The sequence below is a fragment of the Berghia stephanieae genome, chromosome 5, assembly GCF_034508935.2.
Source record: "Berghia stephanieae isolate SIO BIC M18660-M18661 chromosome 5, UCSD_Bste_1.3, whole genome shotgun sequence".
Classification (NCBI taxonomy): domain Eukaryota; kingdom Metazoa; phylum Mollusca; class Gastropoda; order Nudibranchia; family Aeolidiidae; genus Berghia; species Berghia stephanieae.
This window is the reverse complement of record NC_088364.1, coordinates 811,064-823,563: the sequence shown is the minus strand read 5'-3', so window position 1 is coordinate 823,563 and position 12,500 is coordinate 811,064. Positions and strand designations below refer to the sequence as shown.

Sequence of the window (12,500 nt, the reverse complement as noted above, 5' to 3'; positions counted from 1 at the left end):
CATGCCACAAACACTGACAATGCTCTCGGCACGGCTGAAATGAAAGAAAGATATTTCCGGTTTCTGTTTCAAGGACGGAATGCCAGTCTCATCCTGACAAACTCTGATTCCTTCTCTGGTTTTGGAGATAAAAGATGGCGGGAACACAATGTCGTGATCAAGCAGACGAATATGGCTGCCATTGTAAACAAACTCTGTGTTGTTGAATTCAATTAGAGGACACGTGGCATTTGTGATGTGTGATGTAGAATTGCTGACGTCATCGTCGACACACGTCATCCCGTCATAGCTGGTATTGCCTGGGCACAAGATCTCCCTACACGTGCCTGAAAACGGGTCGTAGATCGCCACTTGACCACAAGACGTGCCTGTTTTGTGTCTGGTCACGCTATGATCTACCCTGGTTACAACTGCCTCTTCGGTCACGTCGAATAAGATGGACAGTGGGTATGACGTCACGGGAACGAATCCCGTTATCCCCGCTGGTTTGGAACATCGAACAAAACTCATATTACCTACAAAACATTTGGCACAGAACGGATTCTTGAAGGCGTAGAAATGTCTGTGGACCATCTGAAGTTTCGTACCGGAAGTGCAGGCTTGGTCAACGTCACCTTCTACTCGTTCTGGGTGTCGGCAAGTATCGATGTATGGATGGCACGTCCTGTAAAATGAAATCGCTTTGATTTTGTTTGGTGACCGGAAGTTGAGGAAACAACGAGGGTGCAACAGTAAATCGCCTGGTTTCAATGTCAATGGTTTTTGATCGTGGAAATTGTAAAGCAATAATCCCTCTTTGCTGCTGCATGAAATTTCCGGAAACCATGGAAGGAACGGTTCGTTGTGGCACAAAGCACAAAAGACGTTTCTATAAATAGCATGAGACATCCTGCCCGTGACGGGGAGCGACGATAAGAAAGACTGGCGTCGTCTGTTTCCTTGGTCAAAGCGGCACAGCGTTTCAAAATGCTCTCGATATTTGTCCATTTCTTTCCCGTCGGGACATTTGTCAACCACGTTGATAAAGTCCGCGGAATTTATTGGGTTGATTTTGACACAGGAAAAGTCACGTGGTTGTAATTGACGTTTTGTAAAGCGTTCTAGCGAGTCATTGTTTTCCCGAGGACGGAAATCGACACAGCAATCGTTGAAAAACGGACACAGCTGGTCACAGGCACATCCCATCTGGTCATAATATCCTCTCCTTCTATCCCAACCCCCATTTTTGACAAGTTGATGAAGGTGTTCACACCGCCATCTTGGACACGAAAATTCAAAAGGGTCACGTGATATCGTCTCGGCGTGTTCACCACGTGACCATCTGGCAACATGGCCGTCAATTAATCCCATAAGAGACAAGACAAGACATAAGAAGACGCCCATTTGTAGGTCAAATGAGATTTAATCTGTTTTATGGCTGGCGAGTCAATTTCTGATGGGCAGCACAAACCGTGAAAAAATTAGATGGCTGTAATCATCATGGTGACGCGTGCTAACGTTGGTAGATAATTTTCTGTCAGATCAAATATAGAAATAAGTCATCACTTCTCCGGATTGAAATTTTTTTTGAACCAACCCACTCATTCTGTCGTCCAATAACAGACATTTTCTCACCATTTTAACAAGTAAATTTAAATATTTATTCCAAATTCTGTGACGATTGATTCAAATGATCCACGGAATTCTTTCAAGTCTCAGGGTTGACATATTTCACAATTTAATTTTTTTCTCTCTCTTTAATTGACCAATATTTGAAGTAACAATTTTATAACTGAAATGAGAAGGAAAAAACCCAGTTTATCAGTGTATGACGCGTTGTGAGAAGGAAAAAACCCAGTTTATCAGTGTATGACGCGTTGTGAAGTCAATGACATTCTTCGAGATCCATTTTCCAATTGAAAACCACAAACCACAAACTACACACTACACAGTACAGTCATTTCATGTGTCTCAGGGGAATTACGTCGTTATCCAAGTGTGTTCTTGTGACAAAATTGTGACTATTTGATTTTCCTATCACACGTACTGGCAGTTAAATCAAAAGCTATTTTTCCCAAACGACGGTTAGAGACAAAGGGAAATGAAATGCCGACAACTAAATGGCACACCGATCAAGGTATAAAACATCGTAATATGTGCCCCGGCATACCAATCTGCTGTTATCTCCGATGACCCAGACACAGAGGATTTGAAATATTAGAATTGAAAAAGCCAGAATTAAATGTACTTTAAGACACATTTTTATGATTTTTAGCTAATCCGTGACAAACCGAAAGCAGCACGCCATCCGTCCTCACCCACCAATGGTATCCATGACAACCGCTATCCAACTCCCCTATCTCCAGAATATTCTATTTCATACTATACTCCTAATAGCCTTATCCAAATTTGAACCTACATTTATTTTTCAAAACTAATTTGCTGTGTCTTAAGTAGGACCACTTTTTTTTTAAATTTAAAAATGAGCTTTCATATAGCGCAATATCCACTAAACGTGCTCAAAGCGCTTTACAAGGGGTCCATGGACAACAGCAACACGTAACATGGAGGACGGGATATGACGGCTGTTAGGCGATATTACATTTTTTTTCGGACAGAGACAACGCTGTTTAAGGCCAGATACTCATGTTACACCTGAGTACGTTGAGAGAATGTGAGTAAAGAGCCTTTTCCAAGGACTCAACTATGCGCCGACTGAGGCTCAACCCCCAGGGCCTTCCGATCTGAAAGCGAGTGTCGTACCACTAGACTACATAGCCGCTCTAAGCTACTTTATGCTCTTCAATTGGATATTTATTCTGGAGTCGCCGAGAAATCTTGGATTGCAGCCTTGACTGAAAACCATTTGGGTTTTTTCAAAGTTTCCCTTCAAGATTTCCTGGTTGTCGTGACAGGTTGACCCCACACGTAGCACCGGATTGTGATTGTCGGTGCCATATTATTACGATAATTACTCATTGTTTCTACAGGCAGTCGCGTCTAACAAACACGCCAGACAGAGCCTGGTGTGGAAAGATGTCTGTTTGTTTATTCTCCGCTGACGGTTTGTTTTCATAAATAGATAATTCTCCTATCCCCAGTCCCCGATGAAATCCATGTGCTCGAGGTCATTGGTCACATTGCAAAGTGTGCTCAAAATGACCCACATAGTGAAACGTGTTCACAGTTTTTGAAATCTCTATTACCACGATCTGTCATGCGACTCATGTGTGTGTTTACAACTTTCATAAACAAAGCAGTGTGTTTACATTTATTGAGAAATGTCCAGTCGTTGTACAGCAAGAAATCACGTGATCGATGACTAGATAGGACGAAAGCATGAATATAGATCGCTGTCATCGAACGTGGAAATACAACGGCCACCTTGAGAATACGTGGACTTTGCAATTTGATGAAACGGACAAGAACTTGAATAGAATGAAACAAGAGTTTATATTATCTATTTAGATTTCATGCAATCAGCAGAACGTATTGTTTCGACAATTTATCAGAGATTTATGTATGATTATCATCGCTGTTGCTTTCATGATTATTTTTGTCATTCATATTTCATTTCATTGTACTATGAACTTTGTAGATTTACGATTCATTCGATCATGAATAATTCTCAATAACTTCAGTATTCTATGATATTTCCCATATTTATTATCTACTTTACATTGTCATATTGATGTATTTTTCCTGACATTCAATGCTGTGTAAAACTGTCTGTGAATAGATAGAATACAAGCTAGATGAGATTTTGTCGTGATCAACTATTGTATAAGGGAGGCATTTAAAGGAAAATACTTCTATTCAGCCTTTAACTAAATAATTTAAAAAGATATAGCTGTCTTCCATTATTAGCCTATTTTGTTGTTTTTGTGTTGTTGTTTTGTTACTGTGTTGTTGTTGTTTTTGTTACTGTGTTGTTGATGTTTTTGTGTTGTTGTTTTTGTTACTGTGTTGCTGATGTTTTTGTGTTGTTGTTTTTTTTACTGTGTTGTTGATGTTTTTGTATTGTTGTTTGTAGTTTTAATTATTTTTGATATCGCCCCCCCCCCCCCTCTTCTCCGCACCATCTCCAAATTGGTGTCATGTTTACATCCACCGACAAGCTCGGTCTGCATAAATGCAACTTTTCTTTGTTCCTGATGATGATGATGATGATGATGATGATGATGATGATGATGATGATGATGATGATGATGATGATGATGGTGGTGGAGGTGGTGATGGTGATGATGGTGATGTTGATGGTGATGGTGGTGATGGTGATGATGGCGGAGGTGATAGTGATGATGGTGGTGATGGTGATGGTGGTTGTGGTGATAGTGGTAATGATCCTTGTATTAAGTAACGATAGCTCTACTGATAGATCACTCGCCTCACAACCAAAAGAAAATCCCACGTTAGAGACTTTTTGCCAAGATGGCGGTCATTTTAATAGGTCGATATTTGAAGGACTAGTTTTCTGGCCCAAATTTTAAATGCACGCTACGCTTTCCTGTAGATTGCGGCAGTTCTGGAAACTCCGTTACTGCAGGGCCGAGAGCTTTTGGCACGAGGACGGATATTTCATTCGATAAATAATTGAAGGACGAGTTTTATGGCCAAATTTTAAAAAAATGTGTTTTGCTTTGAGAGTTGGCCGGTTGAGTGAATCCCAATGAATGTGGATGGGATCTAAGCCCCCACCCCTCACCCCCCGTAAACTCTAGTGTGCAATGTATGGGATGTGCTAGAATAACAGTGGCTTGTTGACATTAAGGGATCGTCCGTCCCAATGATAGGTTGGATGGAAAAACAAAAGTTGGCGGCAAATGCCAACATCGATAATTCTCAGTGTGGCCAGGAGACGACACACTTGATATGGGACACGTCCTGCCAATCCGTTAACACGTTGTGCGGCTAGGTGGTCATGTGGTGTGACACTCGCTTCGGGATCGGAACGTCCTGGGTTCGACCCTCACTCGGCGCATAGTTGAGTCCTTGGAAAAGGCTCTTTACTCACATTCTCTCATCGTATACAGGTGAAAATGAGCACATGGCCGTTAACAGCGTTGTCTATGTCGGAAAAAAAAACTTGTAAGATCGCCTATCAGGCGTCATGTCTCGTTCTTCATGTTACGCGTTGCTGTTGGTCAGGGACCCATTGTAAAGCGCTTTGCGCACGTTTAGTGGATATTGCGCTATATAAAAGCTCATTTTTTTGGGTGTTTTTTTAAACGTCGAAATGGAATAGAAAAGGGAAATTGAGGTAAAAGTCAAGATAAGAAATGAGATAAAACAAAAAATATATATCTAGCGCATTTCCACGGAAATAGCCATGCTAAGTGCGCTTCACCATGTTTCATTTATCTCCCCAGCAGGTAATATGGAGCCCTATTTCCATTCCATGCAATACCAGTCGCCTGTTAGGCGTCCTTTTTGTACTACATTCTTACAATATCCATCGGTATTGTGTAACCAGGTACTCATTCACACCTGAGTTCAAGTTTTAGAAAAAAACGGGTCTATTGATATAACGCGTATTTCACCTGTTAGGCGCCCCTTTTTATACAGACACATTTACAATGTTAATAAACGCAATAAGTCAGGTACTCATTCATATCTTAGTTGCGAGAGATAAAACAAACATAAAGTAATAATATTAATAATTTTAAAGTTCATGATGAGGGGAGCTAACCGTGGAAATTGTTCGGAACACGTAACATAAAAGTTATTGAACTTTTCACATTTCACTTTCTTGCTCTAAATTCATGCATTGCGTATAGTTTAAACAACTCACAACATTCGCCAGCCGGAAATAGCGTACCAAGACACAAAACTCTGTGTAGCTATAAACGCTTATCGTCTGATTGATAGAAGTACACGACAACTATCTACTGATAAAAATGGCTGTATGAAAACAGTAAAAGAGAGTTGAGTGACGTGAATTTCGTTCTCTCTATACCTTTGTCTCTAGTGTGCTATGATCTATACCCATAAAGAGACATTGGCGATATATACAGCACAGTGAAATCTGACAGATCTGCACCCCCCCCTCTCTATCTCTCTCTCTCTCTCTCTCTCTCTCTCGCTCGCTCGCTTTTTATCTCTCTCTCTCTCTCTCTCTCTCTCTCTCTCTCTCTCTCCACCCCCATCTATCTTGCTCCACCCTTAATCTTCCACCTTGTTTTCCTCAGTACCTCATTCAACCCTCCCCCCCATCTCCCTCCTCCCTCCTTCATCTCCTTTAGCGACGCTATCATAATCAAACCATCATCAGTGCCTGGACACAAGGCCCTGTCTAAATCAAACCATCACCAGTGCCTGGACACAAGGCCCTGTCTAATTCAAACCATCACCAGTGCCTGGACACAAGGCCCTGTCTAAATCAAACCATCATCAGTGCCTGGACACAAGGCCCTGTCTAAATCAACCCATCGTCAGTGCCTGGACACAAAGCCCTGTCATAATCAAACCATCATCAGTGCCTAGACACAAGGCTCTGTCTAAATCAAACCATCACCAGTGCCTGGACACAAGGCCCTGTCTAGATCAAACCATCATCAGTGCCTGGACACAAGGCCCTGTCTAATCAAACCATCATCAGTGCCTGGACACAAGGCCCTGTCTAAATCAAACCATCATCAGTGCCTGGACACAAGGCCCTGTCTGAATCAAACCATCATCAGTGCCTGGACACAAGGCCCTGTCTAAATCAAACCATCATCAGTGCCTGGACACAAGGCCTGTCTAAATCAAACCATCATCAGTGCCTGGACACAAGGCCTGTCTAAATCAAACCATCATCAGTGCCTGGACACAAGGCCCTGTCTAATCAAACCATCATCAGTGCTGGACACAAGGCCCTGTCTAAATCAAACCATCATCAGTTGCCTGGACACAAGGCCCTGTCTAATCAAACCATCATCAGTGCTGGACACAAGGCCCTGTCTAATCAAACCATCATCAGTGCTTGGACACAAGGCCCTGTCTAAATCAAACCATCATCAGTGCCTGGACACAAGGCCCTGTCTAATCAAACCATCATCAGTGCCTGGACACAAGGCCCTGTCTAAATCAAACCATCATCAGTGCCTGGACACAAGGCCCTGTCTAATCAAACCATCATTCAGTGCCTGGACACAAGGCCCTGTCTGAATCAAACCATCATCAGTGCCTGGACACAAGGCCCTGTCTAATCAAACCATCATCAGTGCCTGGACACAAGGCCCTGTCTAAATCAAACCATCATCAGTGCCTGGACACAAGGCCCTGTCTAAATCAAACCACATCATCAGTGCCTGGACACAAGGCCCTGTCTAAATCAAACCATCATCAGTGCCTGGACACAAGGCCCTGTCTAAATCAAACCATCATCAGTTGCCTGGACACAAGGCCCTGTCTAAATCAAACCATCATCAGTGCCTGGACACAAGGCCCTGTCTAAATCAAACCATCATCAGTGCCTGGACACAAGGCCCTGTCTAAATCAAACCATCATCAGTGCCTGGACACAAGGCCCTGTCTAAATCAAACCATCATCAGTGCCTGGACACAAGGCCCTGTCTAAATCAAACCATCATCAGTGCCTGGACACAAGGCCCTGTCTAAATCAAACCATCATCAGTGCCTGGACACAAGGCCCTGTCTAAATCAAACCATCATCAGTGCCTGGACACAAGGCCCTGTCTAAATCAAACCATCATCAGTGCCTGGACACAAGGCCTGTCTAAATCAAACCATCATCAGTGCCTGGACACAAGGCCCTGTCTAAATCAAACCAATATCAGTGCCTGGACACAAGGCCCTGTCTAAATCAAACCATCATCAGTGCCTGGACACAAGGCCCTGTCTAAATCAAACCATCATCAGTGCCTGGACACAAGGCCCTGTCTAAATCAAACCATCATCAGTGCCTGGACACAAGGCCCTGTCTGAATCAAACCATCATCAGTGCCTGGACACAAGGCCCTGTCTAATCAAACCATCATCAGTGCCTGGACACAAGGCCCTGTCTAAATCAAACCATCATCAGTGCCTGGACACAAGGCCCTGTCTAATCAAACATCATCAGTGCCTGGACACAAGGCCCTGTCTAAATCAAACCATCATCAGTGCCTGGACACAAGGCCCTGTCTGAATCAAACCATCATCAGTGCCTGGACACAAGGCCCTGTCTGAAATCAAACCATCATCAGTGCCTGGACACAAGGCCCTGTCTAAATCAAACCATCATCAGTGCCTGGACACAAGGCCCTGTCTAAATCAAACCATCATCAGTGCCTGGACACAAGGCCTGTCTAAATCAAACCATCATCAGTGCCTGGACACAAGGCCCTGTCTAAATCAAACCATCATCAGTGCCTGGACACAAGGCCCTGTCTAAATCAAACCATCATCAGTGCCTGGACACAAGGCCCTGTCTAATCAAACCATCATCAGTGCCTGGACACAAGGCCCTGTCTAGAATCAAACCATCATCAGTGCCTGGACACAAGGCCCTGTCTAAATCAAACCATCATCAGTGCCTGGACACAAGGCCCTGTCTAAATCAAACCATCATCAGTGCCTGGACACAAGGCCCTGTCTAAATCAAAACCATCATCAGTGCCTGGACACAAGGCCCTGTCTAAATCAAACCATCATCAGTGCCTGGACACAAGGCCCTGTCTAAATCAAACCATCATCAGTGCCTGGACACAAGGCCCTGTCTAATCAAACCATCATCAGTGCCTGGACACAAGGCCCTGTCTGAATCAAACCATCATCAGTGCCTGGACACAAGGCCCTGTCTAAATCAAACCATCATCAGTCTGGACACAAGGCCTGTCTAAATCAAACCATATCAGTGCCTGGACACAAGGCCCTGTCTAAATCAAACCATCATCAGTGCCTGGACACAAGGCCCTGTCTAAATCAAACCATCATCAGTGCCTGGACACAAGCCCTGTCTAAATCAACCATCATCAGTGCCTGGACACAAGGCCTGTCTAAATCAAACCATCATCAGTGCCTGGACACAAGGCCCTGTCTAAATCAAACCATCATCAGTGCTGGACACAAGGCCCTGTCTAAATCAAACCATCATCAGTGCCTGGACACAAGGCCCTGTCTAATCAAACCATCATCGTGCCTGGACACAAGGCCTGTCAACAACCATCATCAGTGCCTGACACAAGCCTGTCTAATCAAACCATCATCATCTGGACACAAGGCCCTGTCAATCAAACATCATCAGTGCCTGGACACAAGGCCCTGTCTAATCAAACCATATCAGTCTGGACACAAGGCCTGTCTAAATCAAAATCATCAGTGCGGACCAAGCCCTGTCTAAATCAAACATCATCAGTGCTGGACACAAGGCCCTGTCTAATCAAACCATCATCAGTGCCTGGACAAGGCCTGTCTGAATCACCTCATCAGTGCCTGGACACAAGGCCTGTCTAATCAACATCATCAGTGCCTGGACCAAGCCCTGTCTAAATAAACCATCATCAGTGCTGGACACAAGGCCTGTCAATAAACCTCATCAGGCTGACACAAGGCCTGTCTAATCAAACCTATCAGTGCCTGACACAAGGCCTGTCTAATCAAACCATCATCAGTCTGACACAAGGCCTGTCTAAATAAACCATATCAGTGCTGGACACAACCCTGTCTAAATCAAACACTCAGTGCTGGACACAAGGCCTGTCTAAATCAAACTCTCAGTGCCTGGACACAGGCCCTGTCTGAATCAAACATCATCAGTGCCTGGACACAAGGCCCTGTCTGAATCAAACCATCTCAGTCTGCACAAGGCCCTGTCTAAATCAACATCATCAGTGCTGGACCAAGGCCCTGTCTAATCAAACTATCAGTGCCTGGACACAAGGCCTGTCTAATCAAACATCATCAGTGCGGACACAGGCCTGTCTAATCAAACCATCATCAGTGCCTGGACACAAGGCCTGTCTAATCAAACCATCATCAGTGCTGGACACAAGCCCTGTCAAATCAACTCATCATCCTGGACACAAGGCCTGTCTAAATCAAACCATATCAGTGCTGGACACAAGGCCTGTCTAATCAAACCATCATCAGTGCCTGGACACAGGCCTGTCTAAATCAACCATCATCAGTGCCTGGACACAAGGCCCTGTCTAATCAAACCATCATCAGTGCCTGGACACAAGCCCTGTCTAATCAAACCATCATCAGTGCCTGGACACAAGGCCCTGTCTAATCAAACCTCATCAGTGCCTGGACACAAGGCCCTGTCTAATCAAACCATATCAGTGCCTGGACACAAGGCCCTGTCTGAATCAAACATCATCAGTGCCTGGACACAAGGCCTGTCTAATCAAACATCATCATCTGACACAAGGCCTGTCTAAATCAACCATTAATCATGCCGGACACAAGGCCTGTCTAATCAACCATCATCAGTGCCTGGACACAAGGCCCTGTCTAAATCAAACCATCATCAGTGCCTGGACACAGGCCCTGTCTAATCAAACCATCATCAGTGCCTGGACACAAGGCCCGTGAATCAACCATCATCAGTGCTGGACAAGGCCCTGTCTGAATCAAACCATCATCAGTGCCTGGAACAAGGCCTGTCTAAATCAAACCATCATCATTTTTAACTGGACACAAGCCCTGTCTAATCAAACCTATATCATCAGTGCCTGGACACAAGGCCCTGTCTAATCAAACCATCATCGTGCCTGAACAAGCCCTGTCTAAATCAAACCTCATCAGTGCGGACACAAGCCCTGTCTGAATCAACCCATCAGTGCCTGGACACAAGGCCCTTCTAATCAACCATCATCAGTCCTGGACACAAGGCCTGTCTAATCAAACCTCATCAGTCCTCACGGAACAACCTTATACACGCGCACCTCTACAAATTCAAGTGTTCATCTGAAGCGTTAAACACATCATGGAGCTGTCATCAACCATCATCGGCCACTTCTAATCAACCTCTATCTGACACAGGCCTGCTAATCAAACCTCTCAGTGCCTGGACACAAGGCCTGTCAATCAACCTCATCAGTGCCTGGACACAAGCCTGTCTAATCAAACCATCTCAGTCGGACAACTGTCTATCAACCTTTATCTGGCAAGGCTGTCTATAACATACATCTGGAAAGCTTAATCAACCATCACGTCTGACACAAGGCCTGTCTAATCACCATCATCATGCTGACAAGGCCTGTCTATCAAACCTCATGCCTGAACAGGCTATCAACCATCACAGTGCGACAGGCCCTTCAACACAGCGACACAAGCTGTCTAATCAAACTCTCAGTGCCTGGCACAAGCCTGTGATAAACCACATGCCTGACACAAGGCCCTGTCTAATCAAACCATCATCGGCACAGGCCTGTCAACAAGCCTCATAATCACCACATCATGCTGAACAAGCCCTGTCTAATCAAACCCTTCAGTACTATAACAGCCTGTCTAAACAAACTTTGTCCTGCACAAGCCCTGCTAATCAAACACATCAGTGCCTGGACACAAGGCCCTGTCAAATCAAACCATCATCATGCCTGGAACAAGGCCCTCTATACCAATCGACAAACCTCATTTATCACTGGACCAGGCCTGTACAATCAAACTTCATCACTTCATGTAACAAGCCGTCTAAAGCTGTCAAATCAACCATCATGTGCCGGACACAAGCCCTGTCTATAAACCATCATCATGCCTGGACACAAGGCCCTGTCTGAATCAAACCATCAGTGCCTGGAACAACAAACCGTCAATCAACATCATGGCACTCTAATCAAGCCCATTCTACACAACTGACATCAGGCCTGGTAACTAAAGCCTGCTGACAAAATCTCTGCCTGCACAAGGCCCGTCTAATCAAACATACAGTGCTGGACACAAGGCCCTGTCTAAATCAAACCATCTCAGTGCCACACAAGGCCCTGTCAAACAACATCATCAGTGCTGGACACAAGGCCCTGTCTAATCAAACCATCATCAGGCCTGGACACAAGGCCCTGTCTAAATCAAACCTCATCAGTGCCTGGACACAAGGCCCTGTCTGAATCAACCATCATCAGCCTGGCACAAGGCCCTGTCTAATCAAACCATCATCAGTGCTGGACCAAGGCCCTGTCTAAAACAAACCATCCATTCATGCCTGGACAAAGCCATCTCTAATCAAACACAAGCCTGCTGAAACAACCTTCAACAACACAAGGCCTTGAACAACCACATGTCTGGAACAACCTCGTCCTGACAAAGGCCCTGTCTGAATCAACCATCTCAGTCCTGGACAAAAGGCCCTGTAATCAACAATCTGCCTGGACACAAGGCCTTAATTCAATAACCTGCAAAGCCTTATAACAAGGCCCTGTCTAATCAAAACATCAGTGCCTGGACAAAGCCCTGTCTGAACAAACCTCATCATGCCTGGACCAAGGCCTGTCTGAATCAAACCATCATCAGTGCCTGGACACAAGGCCCTGTCTAATCAAACCATCATCAGTGCCTGGACACAAGGCCCTGTCTGAAATCAAACCATCATCAGT

At 44.7% G+C, this 12,500-nt stretch overlaps 1 protein-coding gene across 1 annotated transcript in view; it reads right to left on the bottom strand.

Annotated features, from left to right (window-relative positions):
• The window catches only part of LOC144974045 (uncharacterized), a 3,921-nt gene extending 1,873 nt beyond the window's left edge, over nucleotides 1-2,048 (bottom strand). The window contains exon 1 of the mRNA XM_078916933.1: nucleotides 1-2,048. This exon is cut by the window's left edge and continues 1,873 nt beyond it. Within this exon, the coding sequence (XP_078773059.1) occupies nucleotides 1-1,383 (1,383 nt within the window). The 5' untranslated portion in view covers nucleotides 1,384-2,048.
• Nucleotides 2,049-12,500: the final 10,452 nt, after the last annotated feature.